Source organism: Erythrolamprus reginae, chromosome 2, assembly GCF_031021105.1.
Source record: "Erythrolamprus reginae isolate rEryReg1 chromosome 2, rEryReg1.hap1, whole genome shotgun sequence".
NCBI lineage: Eukaryota > Metazoa > Chordata > Lepidosauria > Squamata > Dipsadidae > Erythrolamprus > Erythrolamprus reginae.
The window spans coordinates 144,908,292-144,924,090 of record NC_091951.1 but is presented as its reverse complement, the minus strand read 5'-3'; the positions used below and the strand labels follow the sequence as shown (position 1 = coordinate 144,924,090).

The window sequence follows — 15,799 nt, the reverse complement described above, 5'->3', positions numbered from 1 at the left end:
AAGATCAAAATGAATGATGATAATGAGAGAAACAGAAAAAGAAATACAAGTTCTTTTGCTCTTTATTCCATAGAATAAATGCCTATAGAATAGGGCATAAGTGTGAGGCTATAAGGACATGGATCGCATCAGTTTATAATGTAAACCAACAAAGATTGTAATCTATATCTAGCTCCATTTTTAGTTACAGTTCATCTGATTCTTCAACTCCTCTAGGTAGTTTTGCAACCTGTTGTCAGTGTTATTCCATCATGGCAGTAAAAAGAGCAAAATTATTTGTGTCTGAATGTTTTGGAATGAAATTTCTCTCTCATCACCACCTGTATCCATTCGTTTCTATTCTTTGTTTGTGCATTTTGACTTATTCCTGTTTATTCTTATAATTTGGAACAGAACTTGCTAATTTGCTTCTCCAATAGGATGGAATTAGTTGATTCTGTGTACAGGCTCTAAAAAATGGCATTGCTCTAAATACAGTGAATGTTATCCAGGAGTTTCAGAGAACAGAAATTCATTTTTTAAAAGATGATCTTTCTTTCCCATGCAATTCAGATGGATATACCAATTTTCTTACTGTCAGTAGCAATCACAATTAATAGTTCTTAACTAAGGAAAATCGATGTGATGCTAGAAACCATGGAGAACAGCAAAGAATTAGCTACTTATATATACTTTTTTTTGTCTCCAAACAGGGATGCAGACTTGCCGTTTCTGAGGAAGCAACGGAATTACCTCTGTGACTTAATGAAAGTGCCCAAGCCCAAGTTGATAGTGAAGGTAATGTTCTAAAATACCAATGAAGCCCTGATAAATATTTCTGAGAAATAAGTTGGTGAAAGTCAAGTTTGCCAACACAAACCCCAGACCTATTTAACACATGCAATATTCAGGACTATTGAAAACGAATATTTTATCACTGTCCCCTATTCTGTTATTTGAAAAGTTTTCACATTTCTCATGTGCAGCTGTTAGTCAGTGAGCATGATTTGTAATAGTGCAGCTGGTTATGAAAATATGCATACTGCAATGTGGTGATCATGTCAGTTTTACATGACTTAAAATCCTTTGTTTAGGACTGTCTCTAGATACAACTTGCTGAATTCATTCTGTACTGGAGGGATGCTGGCAGCAATGTAATGGTTTCAAGCTGGTCTAGCTAGAGATCCTGGCTTGTATAAAAGTTTGTTAATGTGCTTGGAGTAAAACATAATGACGCAAATGTGCTAAAAGTACACTGTTCACAGGGGACGTTGCATATGGGTAGGAATATGACTAATATACCTACCTTCTCTGTGCTGTGAAAGAGCATATGAAGTATTTAGGCAATTACTGAAAAATCCTTTTAAAATTTAAACAGGTTTTGTGTTGAACTAGAGAATGAAACTATTCAATAACAAAGGAGAAAAATGTCAGAATGATTGGTTTAAATATTGAAAGCCCTTCATTAAATGAATTTCTGAACACACAAACTGCTGTTGGATACCATTAACACAAGTATGAACACAGTGCACTACTCAGTAACGAAAGTCAATATAGGAGGTTGTTCTAAACTATGGATTGGACAATACCTGAAGGAAACTTTAATTGTAGATCGACATTTTAAAGCTCTTACTAATAGATTAATTACAATATTCTGTGAATTTTACAAGTAAAAGTTATTTTTATTTATTTTGAAATGTACTCTTGATAATGTCATGAAATTAATCCCATTTTCTCCCTCTTTCCTGCAGAGCACATAATTGGAAATCAATTAATATTGAAATTTACAGCGCTTTGAATCCATAGACAGAAAGGAGCAGGCAGTTTTTCAACCACTTGGGCAATAGTATTTACTGATCAAGTTAAAAAGAAAAGACTAAAAGAAGAGAAACTAATTTTGAAAGTTGTACTTCTTTTTACTCCTTATTCTAAAAATATCTTTTTGTTTTAAGATAATATATATGTTGCGTATTTTGTCTTTCTGAAAATTAAATTGTTTTGAAAAGTTCAAATAGCAGTTTCTTGCATGTTGTCCCTCTGTTTTTGTTTTTATTGAATTACAACATTCCAGATTTCATTATAATCAAAGTTACCTTGTGTTCTGATGGCGTGTCCCAACTGCCTGTAATTACAGGGTAATTAGTCCAAAAAGACACACACCACACGAAAAGTCTTTATCAACAGAAAAGCAGAAAAAACTCCCTTTTTAAATGTCAAAGGGATTTTCTGGTACACACAAGGCACAGATTAAATGCAATCCAATTTCTCACCCAGTAACTAGGAAATTGAGTCCAATTCCAAAGTCCAGAAAGGCCACACACAGTCTTGAACAGGGAAACAGCAAAACCACGATCTTGACGAAACTATGAATCAGATAAACTTCCACAAGGCTAAACCAACACGCTGCTCTTTTTATCTGTAGCACTAATTGCAGCAGCCCCACCCACCCACAGGTGGCCTCACTTATCTCCTCTAATAATCCTTCAGTTGTTCTCTCCTATGCATCACTCTACGCATGCGTGGATATGTCATACGGAGACGTCCTTCCTGGCCGGCCGAAACGTGGACTCCAGGAAGGACATCTTTGTGATGTCAAAGCTCCACCCATGGAATTCCCTATTGGGATTCCTCACCTCCGTTTGAGCCTCCCAACCTGCCGACAGGTCTGCGGCTCTTCTGCAAAGGAGACAGCCAGGCGGCGGCGCTTCTCAGCGGCCTCCCAAACTTGAACGCCGAACTTTTGCCGAACTTCCGGGTTCGGCATTCGGGAGAATGCTGAGAAGCGCCCGGCTGTTTCAAAAGGTGACAGCCAGGCAGTGGCGCCCAGTGGAGCGGCGTTTTTGCGTTATTTTTTTTTGCTTGCACGCATTAATTGATTTTACATTGTTTCCTATGGAAAACATTGTTTCGCCTTACGAACGTTTTGCCTTACGAACCTCCTCCCGGAACCAATTAAGTTCGTAAGGCGAGATATCACTGTAGTAATTTCTAGGGGGGGGGGAGATGAAACTGCTTGATTTGTAAAGATTTTCTAAAAATAATAATCCTGATCGTAACTGTCATCTCATAAACCATATTCATTACACAAGGGTTATGGTGGATGTCAAGACATGATGTTAAGTAATAGCAAGACAAATTCTGGGTATATTTGAAGAACATTTTTTTGCAGGATATATTAAGCATCATGCACACATACAGTTTTTATGTTTAATTTAAAAATTACTGTTCTACTACATTGTAATTAAAATTCTTCTGCAGCATTTTGAGAAGTTGGGTTGCCAAAAAAAAAAAAAGATGGAGTGACTACTCGACACCAATAAGAAAGAGAGAGAAAAATAGGTGTCATTAGTTAGATTTGTCTCCAGGTTGATTTGCTTCTTATAATTTTGTAGCTCTTCCACCATTTTAGAAGATTGATTGACGGCAGAAAAAGACCTCATGGTCCATCTAGTCTGCCCTTATACTATTTCCTGTATTTTATCTTAGGATAGATATATTTTTATCCCAGGCATGTTTAAATTCAGTTACTGTGGATTTACCAACCACGTCTGCTGGAAGTTTGTTCCAATCATCTACTACTCTTTCAGTAAAATAACATTTTCTCGTGTTGCTTCTAATCTTTCCCCCAACTAACCTCAGATTGTGCCCCCTTGTTCTTGTGTTCACTTTCCTATTAAAAACACTTTCCTCCTGAACCTTATTTAACCCTTTAACATATTTAAATGTTTCGATCATGTCCTCCCTTTTCCTTCTGTTCTCCAGACTATACAGATTGAGTTCATTAAGTCTTTCCTGATAGGTTTTATGCTTAAGATCTTCCACTATTCTTGTAGCCCGTCTTTGGACCCGTTCAATTTTATCAGTATCTTTTTGTAGGTGAGGTCTCCAGAACTGAACACAGTACAGTGATCCCCCGATTATCGCGAGGGTTCCGTTCCAAGACCCCTCGCAATAATCGATATTTCGGGATGTAGTGGTACGGAAGTAAAAACACCATCTGCGCATGCACGCCCCTTTTTCCATGGCCGCACATGCGCAGATGGTGGAGTTTGCGTGTGGGCGGCGGGGAAGACCTAGGGAAGGTTCCTTCGGCCGCCCAACAGCTGATCTGCTCCGCAGCGCGGCAGCAGCAAGGAGCCGAAGATGGGGTTTCCCCGTTGCCCAGGCAACGGGGAAACCCCATGTTCAGCTCCTCGCTGCTGCTGCGCTGCGGAGCAGATCAGCTCTTGGGCGGCCGAAGGAACCTTCCCTAGGTCTTCCCCGCCGCCCAGGCAAAGGGGAAACCCCAAGATTGCTTGCCGCTTGCCCGTTCGGCCACCCGCCCGGCCGCTTCGCTTGCCCGTTCGACTGCCCGCCCGGCTGCTTCGCTTGCCCATTCGCCCGCCCGCCTGCTTCGCTTGCCCGTTCGCCCGCCCGCCCGGCTGCTCGCTTGCCGCTTGCCCGTTCGCCCGCCCGCCCGGCTGCTCGCTTGCCGCTTGCCCGTTCGCCCGCCCGCCCGGCTGCTCGCTTGCCGCTCGAGAGCAAGAGGGGGAGAGATAGAGAAAGAGAGAGAAGGAAAGAAAGATGAGAGAGGGAGGAAGAGAGTGTGAGAGAGGAAGAAGCAAGATAGAGAGAGAGTGAGAAAAAGATGAGAAAGGGAGTGACGTCATCGGGTGGAAAAAACGCGATATAGCGATTAGCAATGATCGAGATCGCGAAACTCGGGGGATCACTGTATTCCAAATGTGGTTTCACCAGCGCTCTATATAGCGGGATCACAATCTCCCCCTTCCTGCTTGTTATACCTCTAGCTATGCAGCCAAGCATCCTACTTGCTTTTCCTACCGCCCAAACACACTGCTCACCCATTTTGATACTGTCAGAAATCACTAAGCTTAAATCCTTCTCATCTGAAGTTTTTGCTAACACAGAACTGCCAATACAATACTCAGATTGAGGATTCCTTTTCCCAAAGTGCATTATTTTACATTTGGAAACATTAAACTCCAGGAATGTCAACCTTATTGCATACTTTAGAGTCATCGGCAAATAGGCAAACCTTCCCTACCAAACCTTCCCCTATGTCACTCACAAACATATTAAAAAGAATAGGACCCAGAACAGACCCTTGTGGCACACCGCTTGAAACCTGTCTCTGCTCAGAATACTCGCCATTAACAACAACTCTCTTCAGCCAGCTGCAAATCCATTGAACTATCCAGGGATTAAGTCCAATCTATCAGCTCTTTATGTGGAACCATATCAAAGGCTTTGCTGAAGTCCAGATAGGCAATATCCACGGCACCACCTTCATCCAACACCTTTGTGACATAGTCAAAGAAATCAATGAGATTAGTCTGACATAATTTGCCTTCAGTGAAGCCATGCTGATTTGGGTCCAATAAGTTATTGTTTTTTAGGTGCTCTTTTTGAGTAGATTCTCCATCATTTTAACTACAACTGATGTCAAGCTAACTGGCCTGTAGTTACCAGTTTCTTCTCTACTGCCCTTCTTGTGAATAGGCACAACACTGGGCATTCCCCAATTCTCAGGAACATCTCCTATTAACAGGGATTGGTTAAACAAATCAGTCAGGGGGGTAGCAATGACAGATCTGAGTTCTTTAAGAACTCTGGGGTGGATGCCATCTGTTCTAAGACATCGGCTTCTAAGATCACGAGCTGAATCCGTACAGCTGGAAGCAATGCTATATCCATCTATAGTATTATATTGTAAGGTGTCTTTTGAGAAACCTGAACAGAAGTAGCTATTGAAATGGTCAGCAACCTCCTTATTCCCATCAATGTATGTATTATTGCTGGTACTAAGCTTCATGATGTTGCAGTTTTTCTTCTTCCTATCACTAATATATCTGAAGAAGGTTTTATCCCCTTTACAGAGTTGGCAATTTCTTCCTCTTTTGAGATTTAGCAGCATATATTATCTGTTTCGCCTCTTTCTGTCTCATTTTATACACCTCTCTATCAGCTATACTTCTAGACTCTTTATACCTCCTATAGGTAGCCTTTTTTTCATTGACTATAGCCCTTACATCATTGCTAAACCATAGCGGTATCTTCTTCCTTTTACCTTTAGTTATTTGCCTTACCTACAAGTCTAGTGGCTTTTAAAATGGCCTTTTTTAATACAGTCCACTGGGTGCTCGTTCCTGCCATTTTATCCCTCCCCTTTAATTCATTATTTAAATATTCCCCCATTGCATTAAAATTTGTTTTTCTGAAATCCAATACTTTTGGTTGCAGTATAGGATTGCTCACAATCAGTTTTTACATCATACCACAAACATAGATGGTCACTGCAACCTAAATTTTCTCCCACCTTAACCTCTGAAACCCAATTCCCATTTGTAAAAACTAAATCTAGAATATTCTCCCCTCTAGCTGTCTTAACCAGCTTTAACTTCTTAATCCATATGTGCAAACTGAATGTTCTTCCCAGTAACTAAAGATGTGCTTTCCGCATCTCATCAAGTGGCATCAAAACTTATCAAAATATTACAGCCACATCAATATGGATTTCTTGGGAATAATATTGAAAAGATTTGCTGTTGCCACCTTCTGAAATTGATTATGGAAACGGTTTTCTTAGGTTAGCTGGCTGCATTCATACAGGCAGAATCCTATCTGTGGAATGACAACTAACTAAACTTCAATTCACTTAGCTTGATGTTATAACAGGTCTAGTTGGTTTTTATGATTTGAGATAATATTTTAGTATTTGCATGCATTTATATTTCTTTTGAGAGGAATTGTAGAGAAAAGGAATCTTGACTAAAATAATATTGTATCTTCTGTAGTGTTTCATGATGAAAGGCTTGCCAATAAACCACGCTCGTCAATTAAAATGATAGTAATCCACACCTTCTTTCAAATTCAATAGGCTCAAATTTTCTTCAAACTGTCCATCTGTGAGATCCTGCAGAAACAAAGAGAAAGATCATAATCAAATGTTTCTTCAAGATACATCATACATACCTGGTGTCAATAGAGAAATATGCCATGCTTAGACTTTGTAACAGAATCTAAAGTTATTTTACAGCAGAAATTGTTGAATATCATAATATTCAATGTTTTCTTTACGCCACTGCATAGAGAGAAACAATATTTCTTTATCTCTTTCCTAATTTTTTTGCCTGTGTTGTACTACATAGATAATTGGTTTGATTAAAAACCTAGGGGCTGCATTTTACAAGTGAAACTTCATTCATTTTGACCTTGATTAGGATTTGTTTTGGTATCTTAGAAGGTTACTTGCAAATGCAACCTCAGGCAACAGAGATTCCCTCCTTCCCTTTTTACCTAAGAACTGCTAGATGTGCTTATAACAATGAGTTCTAGAGTCTGATAATGACTTGTTCATACATTACATGTAGTTGAAGTTGGCTGTGGCCTTACCCTCTTACCATATAGGTTCCTATTCAGCTCATTCATATAGAACATGGGCATATATGTACTCAGTTGCCCATAAGTAAAGTCTATGTTCTATGACATTTTTCACATTCAACCCTAGAAGTCAGGAATAGCGCTAGTGCCAATGTATCGTGGAGTCAAGGCCAGGAACCTTGTTGCTAATTCTGATTACCTTACCCTATACAAAAAGAACTCTAAACGTTGCAGGCCTCTTATTTCTGCTGCCTCTGTAAGATATTAATGCCAGAGCAAAAGTAATTCTATCTTCATTCTGTGGTTAGGTTCTCTTTGACGGTAGTGAAAAATTAAGCCCACCTCTTTTTTTTTGGGGGGGGGGGGGTATTTTACTTTATTATTTTGCAATCTTAAGACTCACTGTGTGAGCATGACCCAAGACAGGTGAGAATTTAGAATCTGTTATTCTCCTTTCCCTTTTCCTGGATGAATCAGGATGTTCCCATCTGTGCAGAACAGTCAACTAGCATTGCTAATGCTTTTAGTTTTTGCCAGTCCTTAGGGAACACACAATACATTCAAGGGGCATCATAATCTGAATAAAGAAAACAGCAGGTAGACTGAAGATTACAAGGCACTTAATTTTTAGCAAGGAAGAGCTCTACCAAAAAACTGATGACCACGACAGTGATTTATTGCAATTAAATGCCTTAAATAGCTATAACAGCCTGGCTCAGACAGGCTGTCAGAACCCCATTTGTTACTTACTGTAGAAGATACATTTGGCACCCCTCCTCTGATTTAAGACAACTGTGAAATCTTAGTCTAAGCATAAGAGAATTCAGCCTTTAAACAGCATCTTTCAAGGAGGCCTGGAGTTTTTTTGTTAGGTAGCTTGCATATCCAGTCTGGCATATTTGCACAAAAACCACTCACCAAACTGGTGGGAAATTAATTCCAGTTTCAGACTTGTGTTGCCACCAGATAGGAACCACTAGATTTTTTTAGGATTTAGCTTTGACAACTTTTATAATTAAGAGTTAAGGGATATAAATAATAATAACTGAATGAATCTTGGTACATTAACCTATGACTTGGTCATAACATCAAAAAGGGGACCCCTTGCTAAAAGATACTTTAAGAGAAGAAAGTGCCCCTAGAAGAGAGCAGCTGGAGAAAATCTAATGATATCTCTGGTCAATAACCAGGCAACTCAGAATACTGATTCTGTCAAAAACAAAGAACCGTGCTGACAGAAGCAAATACAGTGGTACCTCTACTTATGAACGCCTCTACCTACGAACTTTTTGAGATACGAACCGTGTTCAAGATTTTTTTGCCTCTATTCACGAACCATTTTCTACTTATGAACGCTCGCTTCTCTCTTGGCTGCTGCTGCTGTGAGCAGCAGCCAAAACAGCACGCATCGGCAGCCACCCCATATCCTTGCCACTTTCCCCTCTAGCCCTCTGCTTCCTCCACTCCCCGCAGTCGCCCCATTCCGCTGCCAAAATCACCCTTACAGACGCTTCCTATGCCACCCCAAATTGCCTCCAAAATCACACACGGATTTGGAAAGGCGTAGGAAGCTTTTGGAGGAGGGATTTTGGGAGCGATTTGGGGCGGCGTAGGAAGCATCTGGAGGGGTGATTTTGGAGGCAATTTTGGGCAGCGTTAGCCTTCATTAGGACCTCCATTCCTCGTTTCTCCTCTCTGTCTGTCTCCACTCTGTTAGCCTTCACTTTGTCCACCTGCCACTTTTTTTTAAGCCTTAAAGTTTGGATTTTCTTAATGGGTTTGCACACATTATTTGCTTTTACATTGATTCCTATGGGAAAAATTGCTTCTAATTACAAACTTTTCTACTTACGAACCTGGTCACAGAACAGATTAATTTCGTAAGTAGAGTTACCACTGTATTTGTATTTCAGGGTTGAAAAGAAGGGTCCTTAGTGTTTTTTGAGCTTGCAGATGTTTCATTACCCAAGTAGGTAGCGAGGGGTGGGCAATTAATTTTGCCATAGGGCCGCATGAGAAATTGGGATGGTTTTAGAGGGCCAGACTAATATAATTAACTCATTTCTACCCAATACTGTATATTATTGAGTAGAGCTGACTTAATTATATTATAATTATAAATTATAATTATATATTATATTATATATTATACAGTATATATAATTATATATATATAATTATATATTATATATTATATCTTGAACACCCAGTTCTTATCTAGAAAACTTGGACCGACCACCGCGGGCCGGTCACAGACAGCGGGCGGGCCGCATCCGGCCCTCAGGCCGCATCTTGCCCAGGTCTGAGGTAGCGTCACAGTGTCTAGTTGGGTAGTGAAGCATCTACAAGAAAACAACCAAGCACAAGCACCAAGGACACCCCAAAACATGGTTTGTGATGCTTTTTGGTCAGTAACTGGGAAACCAAGTAAGCAATCCTTTGGTTAGAATATTTTTGGGAAATTCTAGCATGCAGCCATGTCTCCCTCTCCCCTTAGCAAATGTTAAATTAGGGAATTTATGCTGCCCTACTTATCTTGTTACTAGTAGGAAGAACAAAGAAAATAAAGGTGATACAAGGATGAAATCTTCAAAGCTTACTAAACTTATTCTACACATGTATTTCTTATATAGGCAAAAGAGAAAAGAGGTCTACTCCAGCTATCTTTTTATTATAATTGTCTATTATTTCATTGCACTACTCAATTCAATATACAGTGATACCTTGTCTTACAAACTTAATTGGTTCCAGGACGAGGTTCTTAAGGTGAAAAGTTTGTAAGACGAAATAATGTTTCCCATAGGAATCAATGGAAAAGCGATTAATGCGTGCAAGCCCAAAATTCACCCCTTTTGCCAGCCGAAGCGCCCGTTTTTGCACTGCTGGGATTGCCTTGAGGCTCCCCTCCACGAGAAACCCCACCTCCGGACCTCTGTGTTTTTGTGATGCTGTGATTTTGCTGAGGCTCCCCTCGCTGGGAAACCCCACCTCTGGACTTCCGTTGCCAGTGAAGCACCCGTTTTTGCGCTGCTGTGATTCCCCTGCAGCATTGCAAAAACACGGAAGTCTGGAGGTGGGGCTTCCCATGGACAGGAGCCTCAGGAGAATCCCAGCAGCACAAAAACGGGTGCTTTGCTGGCAATGGAAGTCCGGAGGCGGGGCATCCCAGCGGCGGCGGTGGGTTTGTAAGGTGAAAATAGTTTGTAAGAAGAGGCAAAAAAATCTTAAACCCCGGGTTTGTATCTTGAAAAGTTTGTATCACTGTACTTGAAAGAAGCTGGGCTGGACAGGGTAACATGGAGAGCACTTGTCTATAAAGTTGCCAAGACATGACTGAATGGTTAGAACAACAATTAAAGCATTCAGGAGAGAGCCTTTAGAAATTGTCAGGTGAAGTTTAAAATAAAACCAAGTATAGAACTATACTAACTCAAAACTGATCAGATCTGAGGTTTTCTTTTTTTTTATGTCTTAGAAAACTTTGACTGGGCTCCTCGAAAGACAGTTTGCAGGGGGGTGATATAGCACCTGGGCTGGCTACAGGACAAACAATCATTCTTGGCTGTATTAGAGATTTCCAGCTGAAATGGACAGCAATTTAAGATTGACCTCAGGCACTTCTCTCCACTAATAGGCAACTAAGCTAAGTGCCTGAATGACCCCAACCAGTCACTAATTTATATCAGTGGTCCACAAAATTTAAAATTATGAATTTAGTGGTCCCTAATGTGCAAAAGGTTGGTGACCTCTGTCTTAGATGATGTACTGTGTTTTCTGATTTTCATCCAACCTGCTGAATATAAGACTGGCTTATACAGCGAAGGTGTTTGGTTGGACATGCCTGGATACAGACTCTGTGTAGAGAAATGCTCTAGGAAGTGAGACAGGGAAGAATGAACCCTTAGGACAGGATTTGTGCATGGGAAATAAAAGGAAGATATGGAAAATTTGATCCTGGAAATGATGCATCTAGGTGGCAAGCTAAAACCCTCAACTCACTCTAGGTATTACCAACCACAAGTAACAGCCAACTTATATTTTGCTATTTAGCAATATATGTGAAACACTGACCTCCTGGAAGAAAAAGCCTGAAAGCTCTGTTATAACACTTCATTTTTAATCACAGGAACCACATTTTTTTCCCAAGCAGCTTAGCCAGCATAATAGTGGTGACAGCTTAACATATTAGTCTGATGGATTTTGCATAATGAATGGCTTCTTCATTGAAAGAAGCCTTTCAACAAGCAGTTGGACTATTAACTCTGGTTAAAGGTGATCCTCTAAGTTTACCATATGAAGAGGAACCTTGTGTCTACTTGCCTCTCTTTTGCCATATAAGGTTATGATAACATATCTCTCCCATCTATACTTCATCAGCAAGTAAATTAGGTGACATCATTCTCAAGTTCAGCATTTATTTTGAGCTTTTAATTTTAATTTCGAAGCAGAAGTAATTCATGTTTGCAGCAGCATTAGTCTCAAAGCATACATCATTCAGATTAGTGAGAACAAAGACCCTATTGCTTTTGTGTATGAACAGCAAAGTATACATAACAGTTGGTATTTATACAGGTTTTTCCAAAACACATTAACTTACTGTACCCTCTCAGTAATCTTAATTGCACTCCCCATGGAAAGCCATTATTATTCTATTATAGAGAGTGAGCTAAAGCCAAGAGAGAACTCATGATTGCACTAAAGCTAGAACCAGGGCTTTCTCATTCTTGCTAGCAAAGCTTGTAACTGTAAAGGAAGGGAAGGAACAATATAGTAAAAATAGACAGTTAGGAACAGTTAGGAAATGATCTCTGTGTAACTGAAAGACTTTGAGGGAAAAATGTATGCCACCTATCAATTCATTTGTTAATGCAAATGTTTTAAAACACAGTTAGCCTCCAGTAACCTCTTTCAAAGGGAACTCAATCCAGATTAGATTCAGTTAGAATGCAATCCTGATTCCAAGTTCTGGAATCTCTAATCTAACTGCAAAAACCTGTGGTATGAATAGCAATCTATAAAATATGTTCAACCGCATGGACAAAGAATAGACTACAATGGTTGGTCAGGAAATGTATATTTCTCTTCCTAAAAACAAGCAAATACAAAGGATATTAAAACTCAGTGGTTGGGCCGAGTTACACCAGATTAAGAACTGTCAACTGCAAATGATTTCTTTTCTTCTCAAGGCTTTACAGAAACCTAAACAATGAAATGTGGCAGCAACATTCTTTGCTTGACTAACTGATACCTTTTTCCGCATGTGTTGTATGTTTTCATTGAAATACCCAATAAGGAACACACTGAGCGGTTATTTTGTCTTACCAGTAGAACTTTTAAGAGAATGCCAAAACAAGCTAACTTGCAGGATGGAAGGTGTGCTGCACAGTTGGTGGTTGGTCTGCCTAAAGGTTTAAAGTGTTTCCAAAGCAAATAGCCAAGCCTTTCAACAGTATTAGCTTAAGAAAGCCCATCCCCTGCTTCCGGGCACAACCTCTAGGATAGGTCAATGATTCCAGAAAGAGGTGATGGATTTTGCAGAGTAGCCTAAACACAGGACAATCAAGCTCCTCAAAGTCGTGTTTTAATTGAATCCTCACTCCAATTTTAGATAATTTAGTGAGATGTTCTTTATAATCTGGCTTGGTTTTAGGTCATCCAAGATGGCATCATTTCCTTCACACTATTATTGTGAGGCTGCATTTTCATAAGGGTGAAAATGTTCTATGGCAATGAGAGACTGCATATGTTTAGCATAAAAGTGTAAGCATAAATTCACACTCACACACCTACAAAACCATATTTAACAGCCTCAACAAAACAAATTAAAATAAAATTGAACTTGCTTCTGGAATTTGCAAATGAAGATACATATTCTCAGCAGAGCTGTTATAAGTACATCTGAGAGGGTGTTTCAGTAGCTATGAGATGTGAGAGTAACATATCTACTTGCAGACACTCCATGAAATGAAATTGAAAGTAACTATTAATTGATTTCTCCTCCTTGGTTATCTTTGCACTGGGCTTTTTGAGTCAAGTTGGAGATTGCTCTGACCTTTACCTTTATTTTCTCCCTCATTAAATGCTTTCTTTTCTTCATAAAGATTGTACCTTTTTCTTCTAGGGGATTATTTGGAGGACGTAACCTTATTTCCACTGATATCTTGTCTTCTCCTTCTGTCTAAAGGAGAAGCTGATGTTGTATGAGATTGGCAAAATAGCTAGTGAGAAAGGGAAAGGAGAGTACTGAAGAGTAGCCAAAACAAAGGACAGGTGAACATCCTTCAAGGAACTGGGACTTGAAACAACATGCCTTACGCCTTCATTTATTTTCCACCACCACCCTTCTAATTCTATTGTTCTCTATGGGATAAGGGATAAGCAAGGGATAAGTGGCTGGTGACATAATGATGACTTGCCCTTGTACAAAGATATATGAGACATCAGGCACTTCTTACAGAAAGTAAGCAAGGATATAGTTGTAAATTATTTTACAATGATTTACAGTTATCTCAAAGGTTCAAAATGGACAAAATGGCTTATGATATGGAGCAAAATAAAATAATTTGAAGTACAATTGTGCACTGATGATAAATATATAATTATTAAAATATATAAGCTTTTGCTGACATTTGGAAATTGAAAGAACCAATCATTCATTCATTCATCCATTCACTCATTCGTTCGTTCAATTTGTATGCAGCCCAACTCCTAGGGACTCTAGGCGGCTCACAACAAAATATAAAACATCAATAATAGCACTAAAACTTCTAAAAACAATTTAAAAAGCAATTTACAATGCAAACAGTTAAACCCCTGTATTAAAGACACAGGCTAAGAATTTTGGTTATAATATACAGATGGACCAATGGGAAAGTATGTGATTAAAGGGGTTGAAATTTACATTATTTTGTGAAATTAAAGAGATTGAATAAATTTATAGGTCTTGCTGAGAAGAATAAACTACCTCCATCGCAAAATAGAAATAGCAATAGTACTTAGACTTATATACCGCTTCATAATGCTTTACAGTTCTCTCTAAGCGATTTACAAAGTTGGCCTATTGCCCCCAACAATCTGGGTCTCATGTTATGGACCTCAGAAGGATGGAAGGCTGAAGCCTGATGAAATTTGATCCTCCAAACTACTGGTAGCCAGTGATCAGCAGAAGTAGCCTTCAATACTACACTCTAACCACTGCGCCACAAATTCTATATTTACTGGTGACTGGAAACGCTTTAGGCACCTTTTGAATAAAAATGAAAAAAAAAAGAGCTTGTAATTTATGACTTTGATGATTAGATTGAACAAATTATAAAAAATATAATAGAATTTATAACTATTGTAAATAATGTCGGAAGCCACACCTTTGTATCTTTTTTATTTTCTTTGTTTCTTTTTAATTACTTTTTCTGTTTGTATTCCTTATATATTAACCTGCATTCATTTATATTTCTTTTCGTGTTTTAGCTGTCTGGCTTTCCATTCATCCATTTTATCTTTCTCTCTCTTTTTCTGGAAGCTATCATTGGAACAGTCATTTTGATACTATCTACTGATCCTCCTCTATTGACAAAGCTGATGAAATTATGTTTAAACATATATCCATTGTAAGATAAAATACAGGAAATAGTATAAGGGCAGACTAGATGGACCATGAGGTCTTTTTCTGACGTCAGTCTTCTATGTTTCTATATTTGCCAATATCAATTGAAAAATATATTTATCAGTTATAAGTACAATATCCAGGAGTCAACGTTACAGTATGTCACAGAAGTAAGAACACTCCCTCACATTTTATAAATATTAGGTATATATTTTCATGTGATAACACTGAAGACATGACACCTGGCTACAATGTAAAATAGTGAGTATACAGCTTGTGTAACAGTGTAAATATATTGTCCCCTCAAAATAACACAACACAGAGACATTAATGTCTAAACTGCTGGCAACAAACATGAGTACACCCCTAAGTGATGATGTTCAAATGAGACTCACGTAGCTGTTTTCCCTCTCTATTATCATGTGACACGTTAGAGGTACAAGGTCTCAGGTGTGAAGGGGGAGCAGGTGTGTTACATTTGGTGTTATCACTCTCATTCTCCCATACTGGTCACTGGAAGTTCAACATGACACCTCATGGCAATGAATTCTCTGAGGATCTGAAAAAATTAATTGTTGATCTACATAAAGATGGCCTAGGTCCGTGATGGCAAACCTATGACACGCGTGCCACAGGTGGCACGTGGAACCATATTGGACGGCACGCGAGGCATTGCCCTATGTCAGCTCCAGCGTACATACGCACGCTGGCCAGCTGATTTTTGGCCTTTGGAATGGCCGTTTTGCTCTCCCGGAAGAAAAGCTTGCAAACTCTTCTCACTGCGAGAAGTGTCCTCGCGAGAAGAGTTGCTGTAGTTTGCAACCTTTTTTCCCT

General features: G+C 39.2%; 2 protein-coding genes across 10 annotated transcripts in view; one reads left to right on the top strand and one right to left on the bottom strand.

Annotated features, from left to right (window-relative positions):
- The window catches only part of TBCD (tubulin folding cofactor D), a 204,740-nt gene extending 202,749 nt beyond the window's left edge, over positions 1 to 1,991 (top strand). For all 7 annotated transcript variants that reach the window (XM_070739753.1, XM_070739747.1, XM_070739750.1 and 4 more), the window contains exons 39-40: positions 693 to 777; positions 1,731 to 1,991. In XM_070739753.1, coding sequence (XP_070595854.1) covers positions 693 to 777; positions 1,731 to 1,739 — 94 coding nt within the window. In that variant the 3' untranslated portion in view covers positions 1,740 to 1,991. The remainder of the gene's footprint in view (positions 1 to 692; positions 778 to 1,730) is intronic.
- B3GNTL1 (UDP-GlcNAc:betaGal beta-1,3-N-acetylglucosaminyltransferase like 1) overlaps positions 1 to 15,799 on the bottom strand; it is a 207,561-nt gene that overhangs the window by 10,815 nt on the left and 180,947 nt on the right. For 2 of the 3 annotated variants that reach the window (XM_070739756.1, XM_070739757.1), the window contains exon 12: positions 6,841 to 6,895. In XM_070739756.1, the coding sequence (XP_070595857.1) occupies positions 6,841 to 6,895 (55 nt within the window). Of the gene's footprint in view, positions 1 to 6,840; positions 6,896 to 13,420; positions 13,581 to 15,799 lie in introns of those variants that run through there. The other variant, XM_070739758.1, reaches the window with a different exon arrangement.